At 37.5% G+C, this 17,179-nt stretch overlaps 1 protein-coding gene across 3 annotated transcripts in view; it reads left to right on the top strand.

Moving 5' to 3' along the window:
* CSMD3 (CUB and Sushi multiple domains 3) overlaps window positions 1-16,501 on the top strand; it is a 1,042,296-nt gene extending 1,025,795 nt beyond the window's left edge. For all 3 annotated transcript variants that reach the window (XM_067537409.1, XM_067537408.1, XM_067537407.1), the window contains 5 exons: window positions 766-924; window positions 7,544-7,656; window positions 10,015-10,102; window positions 12,824-12,959; window positions 14,345-16,501. In XM_067537409.1, the coding sequence (XP_067393510.1) occupies window positions 766-924; window positions 7,544-7,656; window positions 10,015-10,102; window positions 12,824-12,959; window positions 14,345-14,504 (656 nt within the window). In that variant the 3' untranslated portion in view covers window positions 14,505-16,501. The remainder of the gene's footprint in view (window positions 1-765; window positions 925-7,543; window positions 7,657-10,014; window positions 10,103-12,823; window positions 12,960-14,344) is intronic.
* Window positions 16,502-17,179: the final 678 nt, after the last annotated feature.

Here is a 17,179-nt window from a genome sequence, read left to right as displayed (position 1 = left end):
TTTTACTCTTGATAAAATTTACATTGGTTTTGTTCCATGCCTAATTTGTAATCAAAGAGGTGCCGGGTTTGAAGCAACTAGGTGCTCGAGCTCAAGCAATGTTTTTACATTAATAACTGATGCAGCAAGCCCAATAGTTCCGGGGCTATGGACTGCCAAGCCAAGAGGAGCCGCGCTCAGCCCTGGCAAGTCCTGGCACAAATTGAGCACTGGTTTTGTTAAAGCATCTAATGATGATAAAACAAATCTTCTTAAGTAACTTCCTCATTAACAATAAGAGTTTGGTTCCTACATCCAGGTTTGTAATTTCAATGTGACCTAATAACACGAGATATTGTTACCAGAGTACAATATCATTTGAATATGATCTCTATGTATGCTGGAATGGAGAATCTTGTTACTGAGTGGAAACTGGTCTTTTGGATACAGCCATTAAGTTAGAGACTTTGTGCAGTTAACTTTATATTACAACATGTGTCCATTATTAGGTCAAGTGGAGGTTTAGATGTGAATGGATTCTTAAGTATCGTCATTACTGTATATAACCCACATGCATTTTTACTTTTTAGGTGATTAGCCAGTTTTAGTGCTTACTGTGAGAGGATTTTGACTAATAATCATAGCCAGTGGCTCAAGTGACATTTTAAATCAGAGGGAAGAGAGAGGAAAATGCTAATATTTTATCAAGCATTTAGTTGGAGACCTGTGACTTTGTATATTTTAATTATTGCAATCAATATTAATATGTATTTCATATCTCTACAGTTCCTGATGATGTGTTTGCCCAAAATTATATATGGAAAGGATCTTACAATTATAAAGGCAAGAAACAGCCCATGACTTTGACAGTTACCAATTTCAATGCATCATCGGGGAGAGTAAATGCCACACTTACTAATAGCAACATGGAGCTGCTCCTTTCAGGTATTCTATCAGAAAAACTAATTTTAATTTACTATTTTCACCTCTGATCCTCATAATTTTGTGCACAATATTTACATTTTTACAGTAAAATGCTACCAAAAATACCTTGCAATCTAAGTTACAACAGAATATTGACTTATAATACAATTCTTCTTTGAGTGATATCCATTCCACTTTGGGTGTGTTTGCGCCCAGTGCCCAAGGGTCAAAGATTTTTTCCCTTAGCGGCACCTTCAGGGTGGCACATGTGCTCTGTGATACCTTGTGCTGCTGTTAATGGCATAAAGGGCAGAGCTGACACTCAACCCCACTTAATTCCTTCTTACTGCCCATAATCAATTGTCAGAGCATGTTAGCTTGCTTTGCAAGTTCTCCCTTTCAGGGAGTTTGTTTCTTGTATATAGTTAGTGCACTCATCAATAGTTAGACCTGTAGAGAAGGTTTTATTTGTTATTTTACTTAGGGTGCTTAGATTGTTAGTTCCCACTTGTTCTGGGTGCCAACTCCCAGGACTGGGACATGCCTTGATCTTCAAGGTTTAAGTCTTGCACGTTCTGCAAGAAGTCTGTTCTGCAAAGTGACCATCATTCCAGGTATCTAAAATGCCTTCCATGAGAGTCACATCAGGGACTGTTGTCAAATCCATAGAGACTTCAAGCCCTGGACTAAGGGTAGGGAGGTGAGACTCTATCACTTGTGCCCACCGTCTGAGCCTTCCCACTTGGAGAAGACACTGAGTACTTCTATTTCCATTAGAAGTGAATCTTGAAACATCGTGGAGGCTCAGTGCTGTTTCCTTCCCCAGTACCAAGGAAGAGACAGAGACGGCATACGTCAAAGTAGTCAACCTCCTCCAAAAGATCAAAGTCCCCTTCTACCAGGTCCCTTCTCAGGTTTGCATAGATCTGTTTGCTACTCACCAAAACAAGGAGTTTCAACTGTTTTGTACAAGGGCAGGTCACAGTCAGGAGTCTTTGAGGAACATTTTCCTATTATCTTGGAGTGACAATCTCATGTATGCCTATCCTCCTATTCCACTCATTCCCATTGAGATTGACCAAGTTCAAGCAGGGTCAGGCCCACATAGTCCTCATAGCACTTGCCTGGCATTGCCAGTATTGGTTCCCAAGTCTGCAGAGTCTCTCCACCAGGGCGCCTTTGATACTACTTCACACCTACATCACAAACCATCTGCTTTCCTTCTTACCACCTAGATGCTCCCTCATTAATGCCTCAAGAGACAAAGTGTTTGTGGAGTGTATGAAACATCGTCCTGAACAGCAGGAAAGCCTTCTGCTAGATGCACTTACCTGCTGAAGTGGAAGCAATTTTCCTTATGGTCACAGCAGAGACGTGTTTCACCAGTCTGGGCCTCTGTCCGACATATTTTGATTTCTTGTTCCATTTGAAAGAACAAGGGCTATCTGTTAGTTCCATCTGTATTCACCTGGCAGCTATCTCTGTTTTCCACCCTCCAATCACGGCCACTCAATGTTCTCAAAGCCAGTGTCAATTAGGTTTTTAAAGGATCTGGACAGATTATATTCCCAAATGGAATGCTGATATGTGTAGAAACTACTTGAGATCTTGCACAGAAGGCAAGATCTCAAGCAGCTTCTGCAGCATTTTTAGCTCAAGTGTCAATAGCAGACATATTGAGGGCTGCAACTTGGGTCATCAGATACACATCTATACAATTCATTACGCCATATATCAGCATTACAGAGATGATGCCAAGGTCAGACGAGTAGTCCTTCAGTTGTTGTTCAGGTACTCTCCAAAACCCACCTCTGGTATGTCTCCTGTAGCGGAATGGACATGTGGAGTCACTCAAAGAAGAAAAAATGGTAACTAACCTGTCTGTCTGGTAAGAAGAAATGAAGGAGGGGTGGGCGCAGCAGCTCCCTTTATCATGCAATAGCACGAGGCATCAGAAGGTACATATGTCATCCTGACAGGTACTGTTCAGAGGAAAAATTTCTGCCTTTGCAATGTATACTGACTTGGGGAAAAAAACAAATTATCCTTATTCTTAATCATGAGAAATTTCACAAACTGCCACATCCCCCTAAAATATGTGTGTAATGGCTACCCAACAGTATGGTAAGACTGATGTGTGTTCCCATAGCAATACAGAGATATTGTAATAAAAACCTGTGTGTTTAAGCTTTAGAAACATTAAGTATTCTCACTTATTTTCAAAATTGTGAGTATTCTGACTGTGGTCATGAGTAGAACGGTTAGAGTAATGATAGATTACACAAAGAACTCTTCACATCTGGGATGAATGTCAAGTGGTTTATTTTTTCTTTACAAACTAATAGCAAAACTGGCCTGACCCAGGTATAAAAGTACCTGATTTTTTTAAAATTAGGCATAAAGTTGCATGTGCAGAAAGGGGAACACAATTGCATGCCTAGTTTGTAATTACTGAGACACCTTCTCTGCATGTATTGTCATAATAAGCTTGAAAAATTCAGCCTCCTGCAGGTTTGTCCTGATCTTCCCTCATTTGTACATAAACAAGATTTTTCAAGTCCCTTATTTCTTTTTTTTAGTTCATTTTTATCTGTTTAGATCTTGATATGCGCCCCACACACATATACTGTACTATCTGAATACCTCATCCCCAGTGAAGTAAAGTACTATCCCCATTTTACGGATGGGGAACCGAGATACTGGGAATGTTAAATAACTTTCTCAAGATCAGACATGAAGTGTGGGGCTGAGTCGGTTTTGAATCTAGAGCTCCTGAGTCCATGTCTAGCACTCCAGCCATTAGACCTTTCTTTTTTTAGATCCCCTATATTCTAGTTTCTCCCATATCCAGTTCCCCACAAATTGCTTTATTCTACCCATGTTTCTGGTTATCCTCAGCTCCTTCACTTTCTTTTGGTACTATCCTTTTCCCCTCTGTTCTTCCCAGAGTCTTTTATCGTCCTCCCTTCTTCTCCTGCATTACATTCTCCCATTCCATTTCATGGAGATTTGCCCCTCATCTTCCCCCCATAGCTTTCTTTACTTCCCCAGGTCTCCAATTCTTTCTCTGTCCTTTGCCCCTCCACAGCACATGATTTTAGTATACATCTCCCCCACAAAGGCAGAGCTGAGGCATCTTGCTAACTCTCTGCTGGGGCTATCCTTGAGCAGTGCAAGAATAGAGACACTACATAAGGAGTTAGAGAATAACCTAAAGGGCAGGTACAGCTGGAGAAAAGTGCCACAATTGAATTATCTATTATATTGGATCAGTTTAAGCACTGTCTTGTCCCTCAGGGACTCAATTGCCAGCTACCAATGAAGCTCATCAGCCTTTCAGCAAGGAGCACCTGCTAATCCAACAGTGTAAATTAGCAAAGAACAGCAGTGGTTGTCTCTGTGGAGAATCCCCCCCCCCCCCTCACACACACACACACACTCTCTCTCTCCCCCCCTCCCCCCCCCCCCCCCCCAAGTCCTTGGTAGAGCCGTGTGTGCTCCCTACATCTCATCAGAGTTTTCCAGAAAAATAGTCCAAAGAATTTATTAGGGAAGATAATGTATTCATACTGCTCAAATCTGTCAGTTTAATTTCAGCTTTTAATGTATTCCTGATTGCAGTCATTATTTGGCACTGAGAGGAGAGATCTGGCAACATTTGGGCTTGTGCTACCTTCATATTAATTATAATTCTATGCTGATAATATTTTGTGTTAATTATCAAAGTGAAATGCTGACCCAGTGAAAATTAATTAGCAATAACCCTATGAATACAATCTGAAACGCTCTATCAACTTCCAGTAAACTTTATTTAATACTTTGCCAGTTTGTATATATGTGTGCATATGTTACACACACAGCGTGCCCTAAACCTCTCTCAGTTTCTCCTAATAGGTTTGGGATTGCCATGCAGATTTGGGCTGTCTTTAACATGGCTTATGTGGTCTGTCTTTCTTTAAAGGTGCCTGTCTTTCTCAGGTTATCAGCTAGACAGGCCTGTCATCTGTGCACCTCTCATCGTCGTCCTCCAGGCAAATGTTTTCTATCCTACGTCTCCTCTCACACACAGGGGCTGGCTGATTTTGGGAATGTCATTGCAGTGAAACACCCCATCAGGCACATTTCTGTGCTAACAACTGAAAAGGAGGCAGAAGTCTCTGACACAGGGTGTGTGTGTGTGTGGTGTGTGTGTGTGTGTGTGTGTGTGTGTGTCAGGAGTGGGGAGGGGAGTCCTGTAGGCCCAGCATAGAGTTCACGGTGCTCCGCTTTCTTAATATCCTACTCCTACCTCTTGGAGTATCAGTAGCACCCCAAACCTATACAGTCCAGTGATATCCACCTCCCTCTTACCATGCATCCCAGAACTCCCCATGCAGCCCCATGTGGCACCTTCATACTTCCCATCCTTTTCTCCTCTGCCACCCAAGCCTTCTCCTCACTCCACACAGTAACAGTAGCCCTGTCCCAAGCATTTCCAACATTCTTGCCATCTCCACCCCAAGGCATACAATGGAGCATGAGGCGCCTTTCTCAGAAAGTCCAGTAGACACCTCCCTTCACCCTCACCCAGGTAACTCAGTTTAATCAGCTGAAAATCCCATTAGCTCTCCTTCCTAGAGAGCCATCCCCTTCCCCAGTAACCCAGCGCTTTCCTACACACACATACACACATTCCCATTCTACCCACTTGAACAGCAGGGGGAATATAGTAGCCCCACAGAGGTTGCCCCTCTCCCCATGCTCCTACCTGCAGTCTAAGTAGCCAACACGAGGGAATAAAACCGCACAGTTCCACAAGCCAAGCCACAATATAGCCCACAACTAAGAATTTCAAGAAGGAAATTTAGGGTTCCTGTATCAGCCAGGGGTGTTGCCTACCAAATACACATGTTCCAAAGTCCAAAGGAAATACTATATATATCTTCAGACATCTAAATGGAGCTTCTGTGGCTCTACATATGTCCAGCTGGACATACACCTGAATCTGGCAGCATGGTTTGCTCAATAGAAGGGTGATAAATAGAAGCGATGGAGCAGAAATGAATGTTGCTTAGAGCAGTGTAATTTTCCTTTATAAAATGCTCAGGTTTTCTCAGGGAACATGCTACCTAGAGTGGCTGCTCCTGGCTTGTGCTTCCTAATCTCCAGGAGAGGCCCAAATATACATTGTTAACTCAGAGGACCTCGTGTTGGAGAGAAAATATGGTGTAGGTGTTCCTTCCTTCCATACTTACTATTTAGCCCGTTTTTGCATGTTTGGTGCACCCTTGCTTCCCAGTGCAGGGGAGAGAGGTGCATAAGTCCTATAATGATCAGGTTACTTAGAGTTAAACTTCTGAACAATAATTTTAAATATGCCTTTTGTTCACTTATCAAGGTTTTGCTTTGTCTTCCATACATGACACTTTTTTCCCTTTTTAAAACATTGAAGATAGATTTTTAACAGTCAGTGTCTGAACTTCTTTAATATAGGTGGTTTGAGTGCATATTATATAACTAATGTAATCTGATATAAGATGTAAAGGGTATGCCTTTTGGGTCCTCAGTATTTTGAGTGTCTTGGGAAGTTTCTCCTTTGGATAATTTTGTTTTCTAAAAAAAAGCTGAAGAATTCAAAGAGAGCCATATCTGGGTCAGGTTTTCAGAGTTGCTGAGCACAACCATCTTCCATTGGTTTCAATTGGAGTTGTGGGTGCTCAGCACCTCTGAAAATTAGGCTATATTAATGTGTAAGGTATAGAAGTTTCAATGTTGCTGGTATTTTTCAGATATCGTTGAATAGCTACTTATTTAACATAGTTAAGAAGGATAAAAGAAAAGTCACATGCAGAATGACAAATGGGAACACTACCAGCCAAATATTTTAGTTTGACACCAGTATTCAATGTACATAATCATGTTTCGCACACTGCTTCTGTGGTGTCTGTGCTTCATTGTCATCTTTGTAAAGGTAGATTAGATCAGTAAGTATATTGTTAGATTTTATTTTCATCCTAGCTGTTTACTACAAATAAAATATAATCAGGGTTCTGACCATCTCTTCTACAGGTATGAAAATTATCAATTCTGTCTCCAGTGTAAAACAGATCACACCGAAATCTTTCCATTAGATGAAGTCACTGTTTTGTAGAGGACAATGATTCCATTTTTCAGCAGCTGTTGAGCTGTTCAAAATTAGTTTTTGTTCCATTTTGGAACAAAAACCAAACTTTATCACAGGATTTGTGAAAACAGAAGTGTAAATGTGTCTTTGTCATTCCGTAACCTGGGATGTAGGAGACAGCCCATCTTCAAGGGTCTGCTCTGCCTGATTCAGAGCATTTTTTTTCATACTAGATCCACTCAAATCAGGCAGAGCAGGGGAGTCTCCTGCATTCCAGGCTAGTACACTAAGCACATAGCTATGAAATCTCTCACCCTTCTTTGGACAAAAAAACCTTCTTGCAAAAATTTTATGAAACTGGTACATCTCGGCGAAACATTTCAGGTTCAACAAAACAGCATATTACTCCAAAACAGAATTTGGGTGAAAAAATATTCTGATCAGATCCACTGTTTTGTCCTCTTTAAGGAGTCTTTAAAAATGCAATTATCTGCCACCTTCACTAGCAAAAAAGCACCTATTTTTTATATTCTACAGGGGTATATAAAAGCCAGGAAACTCGCCTGATGCTCCATATATATCTTATTAAAGCACCATCTCATACTTCTGTGAGCAAGATGAAAGAGGAAAAATGGGCTATGGATGGTTTTGTGAGTATATTTCTGCTAAAGAGAGAGAGTGTTTTTAATACAAAATGTCTCTGCATTAGGCAAGAAAAATGTGGGTATTACTAAACAGTGATGTTCAACTTTGTAGGCATTACTCTTTGATAAAGTGGTAAACACTGAAAAGGAAGCATTACTCTTATTTCTATTTTGACATTATTGCAGTATGTTGAGTGGTTTTCTCATTCTTAGAGTGTAGTATCATAGGAAGATGCTTTTATCAGGCTAAGATCAATGTTTCCACTTTAATTCTTTGTAATCTCTCTCTGCAGTGGGCACAATTACATTGCTCAGTTCATGTCTAGAAGCAAAATACCACACCTGCGAGTAATAATTCTTGGTAGTGATGTGGCAGAAGTTGAGGAACTGATTGGCTGTTTTGGTGACATTTCTAGAAGTATTGACTTTCAAATGACTATGATTTTCAAAAGGGTCTAAGGTCTTGTCTAAACACAAAAGTTGAACTGCTTTAACTATACTGGTATAGTAATGGTATATTCCCAATAGTATGGATGCAGTTAGACTGGTATAAGAAGACAGTATCTCTTCACGTTATTGTTTATTTATCTATCTATATATCTATCGTTAAATTGTTCATTTGTACTGTGAACACTCTTTGACTATTCTTAATGCACAAGAGCAAAATGACTGACAAATATACCTTATGTTGTATTCCTGAGGCTAGTAATTTCCCTTGTTCATGCTAGATATGCTCAGATATATATATATGTGTGTGTGTGTGTGTGTGTGTGTGTGTGTGTGTGTGTGTGTGTTGCAGCCCCTTTTCCAGCTACTCCTGACCCTTTTTCTTAGGTTCTGGCTGCACTTTTCCCTGCACCTCCTGATTCTCACCTCATCCGTGGCCTCACAAAGTCACGAGACCTCCTTGTCAATGTCCTCCTGGTGTTGGCAAAGGTGGTCATCCACCAAACCAGGAGGAGGATGCTAGATGGAAAGGTGCTCTGTGACTGTGAGGCCTATTTCCACTCCTCCTTTTGATCACGCATCTGGGCAGAGTTCCTATGAGCCACGTCCGCTGGCTCTTTAGATACCTTCAAGGAGCACTGGGGTGCTATCCAGGGTTGTATGCTCCGTGTCCCCCTCTGGTTCCTTGATTTTGACCCTGTAACCCTCACTCCTGTTCCTGATTCATCATTTGTTGTCCCCGGACTTTATTTGAACTCTGGATCTAGTGGCTGCACCCCTTAGGCTGGGAGAGGGTCCTTCCGCTACAGGCAGGCTTGTGACTACCTGCTTCCAGACTTCAATAGGTATAGATAATAATGTTTCAGTCTGATCAGCACTAATTAACAACCAAAAGAGGATTTTTGGCAGTTGAATTTAGGGAATTTTGTATCCATCCTTATCTACCTTTGAAACAGTGGCTTTCACTATCTTAAGTTTTGCATTCCTGGAAACATCTGCCTTTTAGGTGTTGCAGCGATTTTCCCAAAAATATCAAAACACTGGTAGTCTTTATGAGACTTTTAGAGATGTCGATTTCAGGAGTTATCTAGAATCAACTTGAAATCTTGTCAATTAAAAAAAAATTGTATCCAGTAGTAACACACTTGGCCCTGAGTCTTCCTGCAAGTTTCAGGATTTTACAATTACGTTTTACTAATTTTGAAAAGGGGTGTGTCTCCTACTTTGCTGTGAAACAACCCATCACAAACAGGAGGAGCAGATGGACTATATACAAAGTGCGTCAAATGTACAAAGTGAGCAAACTGAAAGTGAGAACTTTTTTCCTTTAATCGCTTTCAGTCAGGGTATGTCTACACTGATGGTGACAAATTCACTGCCATCAGATAAATTTATCTGGATTGATTGAGCGGAAGTGAAGACCCCTCAATCGATCTGGAAGTCGATCTAATAAAACCACTTCCAAAAAAAGCATAGCACTGTGTTGACGGGTACGCATTTTCCATTAACACAGCGTAGTGGAGGCGACACGCAGAATGGAGGTTACTAAGTTGACGGGAGTTATGCAAGTTACTCTACATAGCTTGCGTATCTCCCATTGACTGCCACTGAATTTGAAGGTAAGTGTAGACCAGGCCTAAGAGTAGTCTTAGTTGTTACAAATACCAGCAGTAGGTTAAAAAGAATTCCAAAAGTAGTGTGGCTTTTGAGGTTGACAGTGTCCCTTCAGTGCCTCTGACTTTCCCCCATACTCAGCATAGACCTATCCCTGCACAACTAGGGCATTTGTTGGGGAATACTGACAGGCAGTTGAGTGGTTTAGGCATTTCAATTCCAAACTGATAATAATCACCTTGCACATTTCTAACCAGGTTTTCCCAATTTAATTCTGAGATTCTGTGTATTTGCTGTTTGCAGGTTTCTGCTGAACCTGATGGAGCCACGTATGTTTTTCAAGGATTTATCCAGGGTAAAGATTATGGACAATTTGGACTTCAAAGATTAGGTACTCAGTTAATTTTAATGTCACACCAGTTCAGTTTTATTTCATACTGTTTTTTATTATGCATTTTTTTAATTGAATGTATGCATGTCAAGGACTATTCTGAAGCTATATTTCAGCATTGCTGTGTGTGTCCAGTGAGGTTAGTATCCTAAAATCATTTCTAAAGCTATGTTAAAAACGGTGTTTTTTTCCAAGGGAAAGTTAAATTGGGAGGTATGGTTACTCCGTTGTGGCAACCTGTTCATTTTGGTTGTTTTATTATATCTTTCTCTAAGAATATGACGGAATAGGTATTATGTTCTATATAGTGATCATCATATAAATAGTAAGTATTACAGAATATGTGTATATGTACGTCAGTGCTATATATGAATACAACTTTTAAAAGGAATATTCACTAGAACAGTGAATCTATTAAATAGTATTGGCCAAATACTGAAGTCCTTTTTACCATTTTTACAAAGGTAACATTTCTATCAAAGTCAATGGGAGGTTTTTTTCCCCCAAAGAGAAAATTGGATGGATTAGTTGATTTGCCTGTAGATTCAATTGTACAACAAACTACTTTTTTCCTTTTTCCAGTATAAAGTTTTTCTAATAAAAATCTTATTGATTTTTGCATGTTTAAGCGAATGAAATAAGAAAAATATTAACTAAAAAGAAAATATTAAACTATAAATTATCTGATCCTGTCTTTTGAAGACTGTAATATATCTCCTAACACAAAAGCTTGAATATTCTTACTGTTTCTCAGGCAGTGGGGTTCCATTTAGACCAATCTGACAGATTTATAAGAGGAATTAATTTCTTTTAGGACTATAACCCCTACTTAAATAGCCTGATCCTCTTCAGATATGATAATTTTATCTGGAGGCAAAAACACATTCTTCTGGTTTCTGGGGACAATGTATTTCTCACTATTATTGTCCATATAAAAACAAGAAAATTCTTTAACTTCTCAGTTATGGTGGGAGGGTTTATTATTGTGTTATAGGTTAGACAGTCCAATTTTCTCTCTTCACTGCCCGAAGTCATGCTAAAAAGCAATGCTTGGGGACTGAATTTGACTCCCATTGCATTTGTAAATTTGTGTACTTTAAATGGAATGTTTATAGAATATCTTTCTGATAAAACAATTCCTGGAGGGAAAGCCAAGTAATTTGATTTCCCTCAATCATCTGTATATTTGGCGATATTTGATCAAAGAGGAAAATCAACAATACCTTGACAAGCTGTTTTCGGAGGATTCTTCTAAAAACTCAATGTTGCCTCTCTTCCCTTGGTTTTCAGAGGTTTGTATTCCAGCAATATATTATTTGCTGGAACTCTCTGAAGAGTTTTTTTTTTTTTTTAAATCTATTCCATAAAAAAATGGATTCCATCTCCTGAAAACAATACCAACATTATTGATTTAGGGATATAAGTATTTCAGTATAAGATTAATTAACAGAATCACTATTGAACTCTACATTCTTCAAAAACAGCTTTATAGTGACTGATAAGAAATTATTTTAAAATTATACCTCTTTATTTAGTATAAAAGATTCTTGTAACAATTTCACCCAAAGAGACATGAAATGTATGTAAAATTTTTTTGAGCCCTCTAGTCTTTCAGGAAAAATTCCTATTTCAAACCAAATTTCCTATCCATTTCATGGCTATTATTCATAAATCATTTTCTTTCAGATGTTGAATTCTTTACTTATTCTCTTTCCAGCCAAGAAAATATATCACATTTTTCTGTAATTAATCTATTGGTTGAGGGATCTAATCATATTTAGCAGCTGTATGTTGCTTAGCAACTTCAAAATACTGAGCAAACATTAATTAATTAATCTAACTGATTCTTAAAATCTCTAGTTTGAAGCCTATAAATCACTTACTAAACTGAGGTACTAATCCCTTTTTTATTCATGGGAAAAGGGATATGAACATAGCATCATGGGGAATCCAACAGTTCAGTTCCCTTATTTCTGTTCTGTGTAGGAGAACCATGTTCTTACTTTTCTATCAATATTTTGCTCTCTACTCTGCCTTCTCCTACCTCTTCAATTTTGATATATAAACAAATGTGTACAATGAAGTCAACAGGATGAATTTCCATTTTGCCTCTTTGGGTGACTTAGCCTTCCTCCATGTTATTGCTATTCCTTTGATAAACTCTGCTGTTATCTTTTTTTCTTCTATTGTGCTTTCTTTCTATCAGTTCAAGTACCAGATTTTCCACAACCTACCAAATAAATTGTATTTGAATACTGATATTGAATAACTAGTTCCACGCCATTTATGGCTTTATAGGTTAACACCAAAATCTTGAATTCCACCTGTAAATGTATGAGAAGCAAGGTCCCAGAGCACTGGTGTAATATGCTCCTTATATAAAACATTCTGCACTAAATTTAGTCTCCAAGTGGCCTCAGTGTGTTGCGACATGTAGTGTGCATAACAGCAATCTACGTTCAAGGTGAGAACAGCATGAATCATTCTGGGGAGATCCTTACATCACAAAGAAAAAAGTTGAGTTCTGCTCACCAGATGCAGATAGAATATAGTATTCTCCAGGAGCTATTTAGGTAGTATTTGTTACTGTAGGTTCCCACACAAAACAAAACATGATGATTTTAATTCCTACACAAGTACGTACTTTCAATAATATTGTGAAGATTTGGAAGTGATAATCATGAGAGATAATAGACAGATGTCATGTTTTTGTCTTTTTAGGTCTTAACATGTCTGAAGGTTCAAATTCTGCTAATCAACCACATGGTACAAATAGTAGTTCTGTGGCCATCGCTATCCTTGTGCCTTTCTTTGCCCTTATATTTGCAGGTTTTGGGTTTTACCTATATAAACAAAGGTAAGTGTAAATTACCTATATAGAGTCTTTGTATTGTCATGTATTTGAAGATTTTAGTGGCTTAAACTTTATTATGTTAGACAAGGTATATTAAGAGCTGCACTGAGAACTCCTTTGCAAAATATCTGAATAGAAAATACACTCTATCCTCATTTTAGGTCTGTCATAATGTTTGTTAAGTGCTGTATCTTCACTAGCAGCTATTTAAGATGTTGTTATAAATTATTCTCTTTAGGAGAGGAGCAAGGGTAGTCTACATTTTTGGCATCTGGGGAATAATTTGATAAACAGGGTTGGTGTGTACTTATTGCAGGCTGCCTACATTTTGTTTTGATATACATAGTATTGTGAATCATATTTCTTGTGTAATTTACCTTAAGGCTCACACATTTTATTAGCTTGCAAGTATATGTAATACCCCTATGTCAGGGAGAGGTTTTATTATGGAAAGTGGTTCCACATTAGAAATTACTAATTCATCTGTAATTATCTTACAATAGTACCACATCTGTTCAGAGTTTCACTCTTATCCTCGATTCACTGAGGTGTCTTTATGTCTCTGAAATTGTTCCTCAGTTTTATTTGTAAATCTTGTTTTCTCACAGTCTTAAAAAATCTTGCACTATGGTAATGAGAGCCACTAAGTGGTGGAATACATTACCAGCATTTTTCTGGTGGCCTCCTATTGTAACACAGGACATGATTAAAAAAATTACAGGACATGATTAAAAAAATTGTAGTATACACAGAACCTAAACGTGTCTTGAAAGCTGGACTCTAAGGCCTTGAACTACCCAGCTGTAACTTGGTTACCGGCACACTGCAGCTTTTAATGATGTTTGTTTCCCTGACTCCTTTATACTTGTGATATAGATGAGCCATAAATTTCTGAAGAATTTAAGCTTTCATTTACATTTCTAATCCATCTAGTCATTAAGAAATCCTTCTAGATTTAACCAGTTTTATATTGTTTTACTGAGTTTGCAAACAGCAAGAGAGAAACAATAACCCTAAGAGAATCCTCTCATTCATTTGAATGTGGTGTTATTTCTGAGAAAATAATGTCAACTGTGTCCGCTGCACATTTTAGTAGAAATATCTGTTTTTTCTGGCATTGTGGTCCAGGTTTTATGTTATTACCATTTTTTCTCTAGTATGATTCCTGGCTCTATTACATATTTGCTACTTTAAAATGAACATTACTCAGAAGCATTATTTGAACAAATATGGTAGTTCTTGACATCAAAACAAAGCTTCCAAGGTTCAATATTTAGCTCCTACATTCATAATTGAAATTTGTCCATTTTATTGAGGTTCTTATACCACACTGATCACCGCAGAAAATTGCAGTTGTAAATATTCCTTGTTTTTTTGTTCTTCAACAGGACTGCACCGAAAACACAGTATGCGGGATGCTCTGTTCATGAAAATAACAATGGGCAAGCTGCTTTTGAAAACCCCATGTATGACACAAATGCAAAGTCTGTAGAAGGAAAAGCTGTACGATTTGACCCCAACTTGAACACTGTCTGCACAATGGTATAATGTGGTAATGCTTTGTCTTCAGAAGTCTGGAAATTGAAACACAACACAGTGCACATATAGTTCAGTGATAAAAAATTAAAGCACACTTTTCAGGACTTACTGGGTCACCTTTTCCTGAGGATGATAAACAAGAGTGGTTTTTTTTCATAAACTGGAACAGAATTGTCCTTCATGTTTACCATGGAGAGTTTTACAGAAAATGTGCTGCACTCCACGAGTGCTTATTCACAGTTTATTTGCTTTTTTAAAAAAGGAGATTATTCTAAAACATAAAACATATTTGCATATATTGGAGGAGCATCCATTATCAGTACTTCTGTGCTTTATAAACTATAATAGAGAGACTGGGTTAAAAAAACGAAATAGGGTAGAAAATAAGAGCTATACTTACAGGATACAATAGGTCACGGACTTCTCTTTAACAGTCATGAGCTACATCATTCTGATAAGTTTGAACTCGGTACCCTCCTTTCAGTTATACATCCCTGTTTAGTAAATCTTTGTTTTTCTCATATCTGTGAATTTTCTAACATAATGACATAGTGTTTAATAGGCTTAAACCATCACATACAACTTATTATTTTTACACTGCAGAAGGAAAATTATGTCAAATTTTCAGCTATCATTTCATTATTTAATTCCCTGTTTTATGTCTTGCTTCCTTTTCACATTCCACATTTCCTTCCTCAGTTCCCATTAGCAACACATGCAGCTGGTAACAGGGATAGTTCTGCATCTACATATTTCTTTGTTGTGGACGTTTGCCACTAAACACCAATTTTAAAATGAATGATGTTAGGGTGCACCATCTGAATTGAGTTTTGTCCTGTAACACTGTTCCTTACTGTTGAAGATCACTTAGAAGACTGAACTTTTTACACTGTTTTTTCAGACATTGGAAATTTAACTTTTTTAAGTTTTCAGTTTAGAAAATTACAGTTTACAGTAACACTAGAAATCAAGTTGGTATATGAAGAACATAAAGATCTACATTTCAGTCCCTACCACTGTTTTCTACACTGTCTCACATTATCAGTATTATTTTACTACTACTGCATTGTGTTCAAATGTTCACACAGGGCATGATTCAAAACCATTGAAGTTAATAGGATGACACCCATTGACTTCAAATGGATTTTGGATCAGGCTCACAAGCCTTGCCTAATCAGAATTTGAAAATGCTTTGTTTTGGTATACAAGTTAATACCGTGAGGAAAACAAACCCTAACAATAATTGTTTAAAACTGAATACATTGCAGCAATTCAATGGAAAGATGCTGTTTTTAAAAATAAAGCCATGATTTTATTAGGAATAATCCATCATATGATTCAAATATCACCATCCTAAAAAGGCAGGTTTTAAACATTGCAGAACCTTTTCATTCTCAAACAAAGGAATGTAATCTTTAGTTTTACAGTTATTGCATAACAGAATTATCCAGTGGCAACCCCAGTAATTTAGTTTTTGCAGGTCATTGTCTTCCTTTTATAGCATGAAATAATTTTAGACTCACAAATGCTGTATGTTAGCTAATGTGAATTATCTGTCACTGTCCCTTTCAGGCATTTAATAATTCTGTGAAAAATCTGAACTTTTTATTACCGTAATAGAGAGTGCCTACCAAAAATCATTGTACCCCGGATTGCTGCTTGGATTTCTATACTATTTGATGAATTTCTTACAAACCATTTGACAACACTTTGTTTTGAAAATTCATACAATTCCGTCTAAAACTGTATTCTACTGAAAGGATGCTGTTTTATATTTTATACCATCTGTTATTTATTCTTGTTTATTCAAATAACTGCAATAACTATGATTCATTCATTAATGTTAAGATTAGTACATTTGAGATCTGTTTAAAAATATTTCTTCTGTAACTGGCTACTCCTCTTATATTAATGCATACTCTTTTGTAAAGAAGTATATTTTTATGAAAAAAAAGGATTTGTAAAAGTATGATGTAAATTTTCAGTGCAATGTAAACAAAATAAAAATGGATAATTGCTTTTTTAACAATGTGTGCTCTTTACAAGTTGAGATTTAGAGCCAATGCCAGGTGCAGAGTCTAGAAGATAACCAAATCAGTCAAACAAATTCAGTATTTTTGTGAGTCTCCAAATACACCGTTGTTTTTCAATCTTCTCTGCACTTGCAAATAAATCAGCAAGATTTAGATTACTTTCACAAATAGGAAATAACTAAACCTGCAACCTTCTTTTTATTTATTAAAATTATTTTTTTCATTTTACTCCAAGTTGCAGATTAATAAAAAGGTACATACTTGACATTTTGTTCTGTAAAACATATAGAAAAATTTACTTTTACCATCATTCTCTTTCTTTAAAAAAACAAAAGGAAAAGGAAGGAAGATTAAATTTAGTACTTATGAAAACTGTCGGAAAAATTAATCTGTGTATTGAAATCTGTTACTTTTTTCAAGAACAGTGGCCAGACTTGCATAGCACAGGCAATGAAAATGCATACTCTACTTCTTCACATTTTTGTAACTGAATAGAGGTGTTTGGATGCAAAAATGGGGGCTCCCTCATCTTTTAATTAAATTGAATTAGGAGGGTTATTTGGGGGAAAGACTGGGGAAAATGACAAATATTGTGCTGTAATATGACATCTGTTCCTTAGGGACACTTTCCACTTGAAAATATGGCACATA

Source organism: Emydura macquarii, unplaced genomic scaffold (assembly GCF_026122565.2).
Source record: "Emydura macquarii macquarii isolate MOO-44397 ecotype Brisbane River unplaced genomic scaffold, CSIRO-AGI_Emac_v2 contig_383, whole genome shotgun sequence".
NCBI classification, from domain to species: domain Eukaryota; kingdom Metazoa; phylum Chordata; order Testudines; family Chelidae; genus Emydura; species Emydura macquarii.
This window is presented reverse-complemented; position numbering and strand designations above follow the sequence as displayed.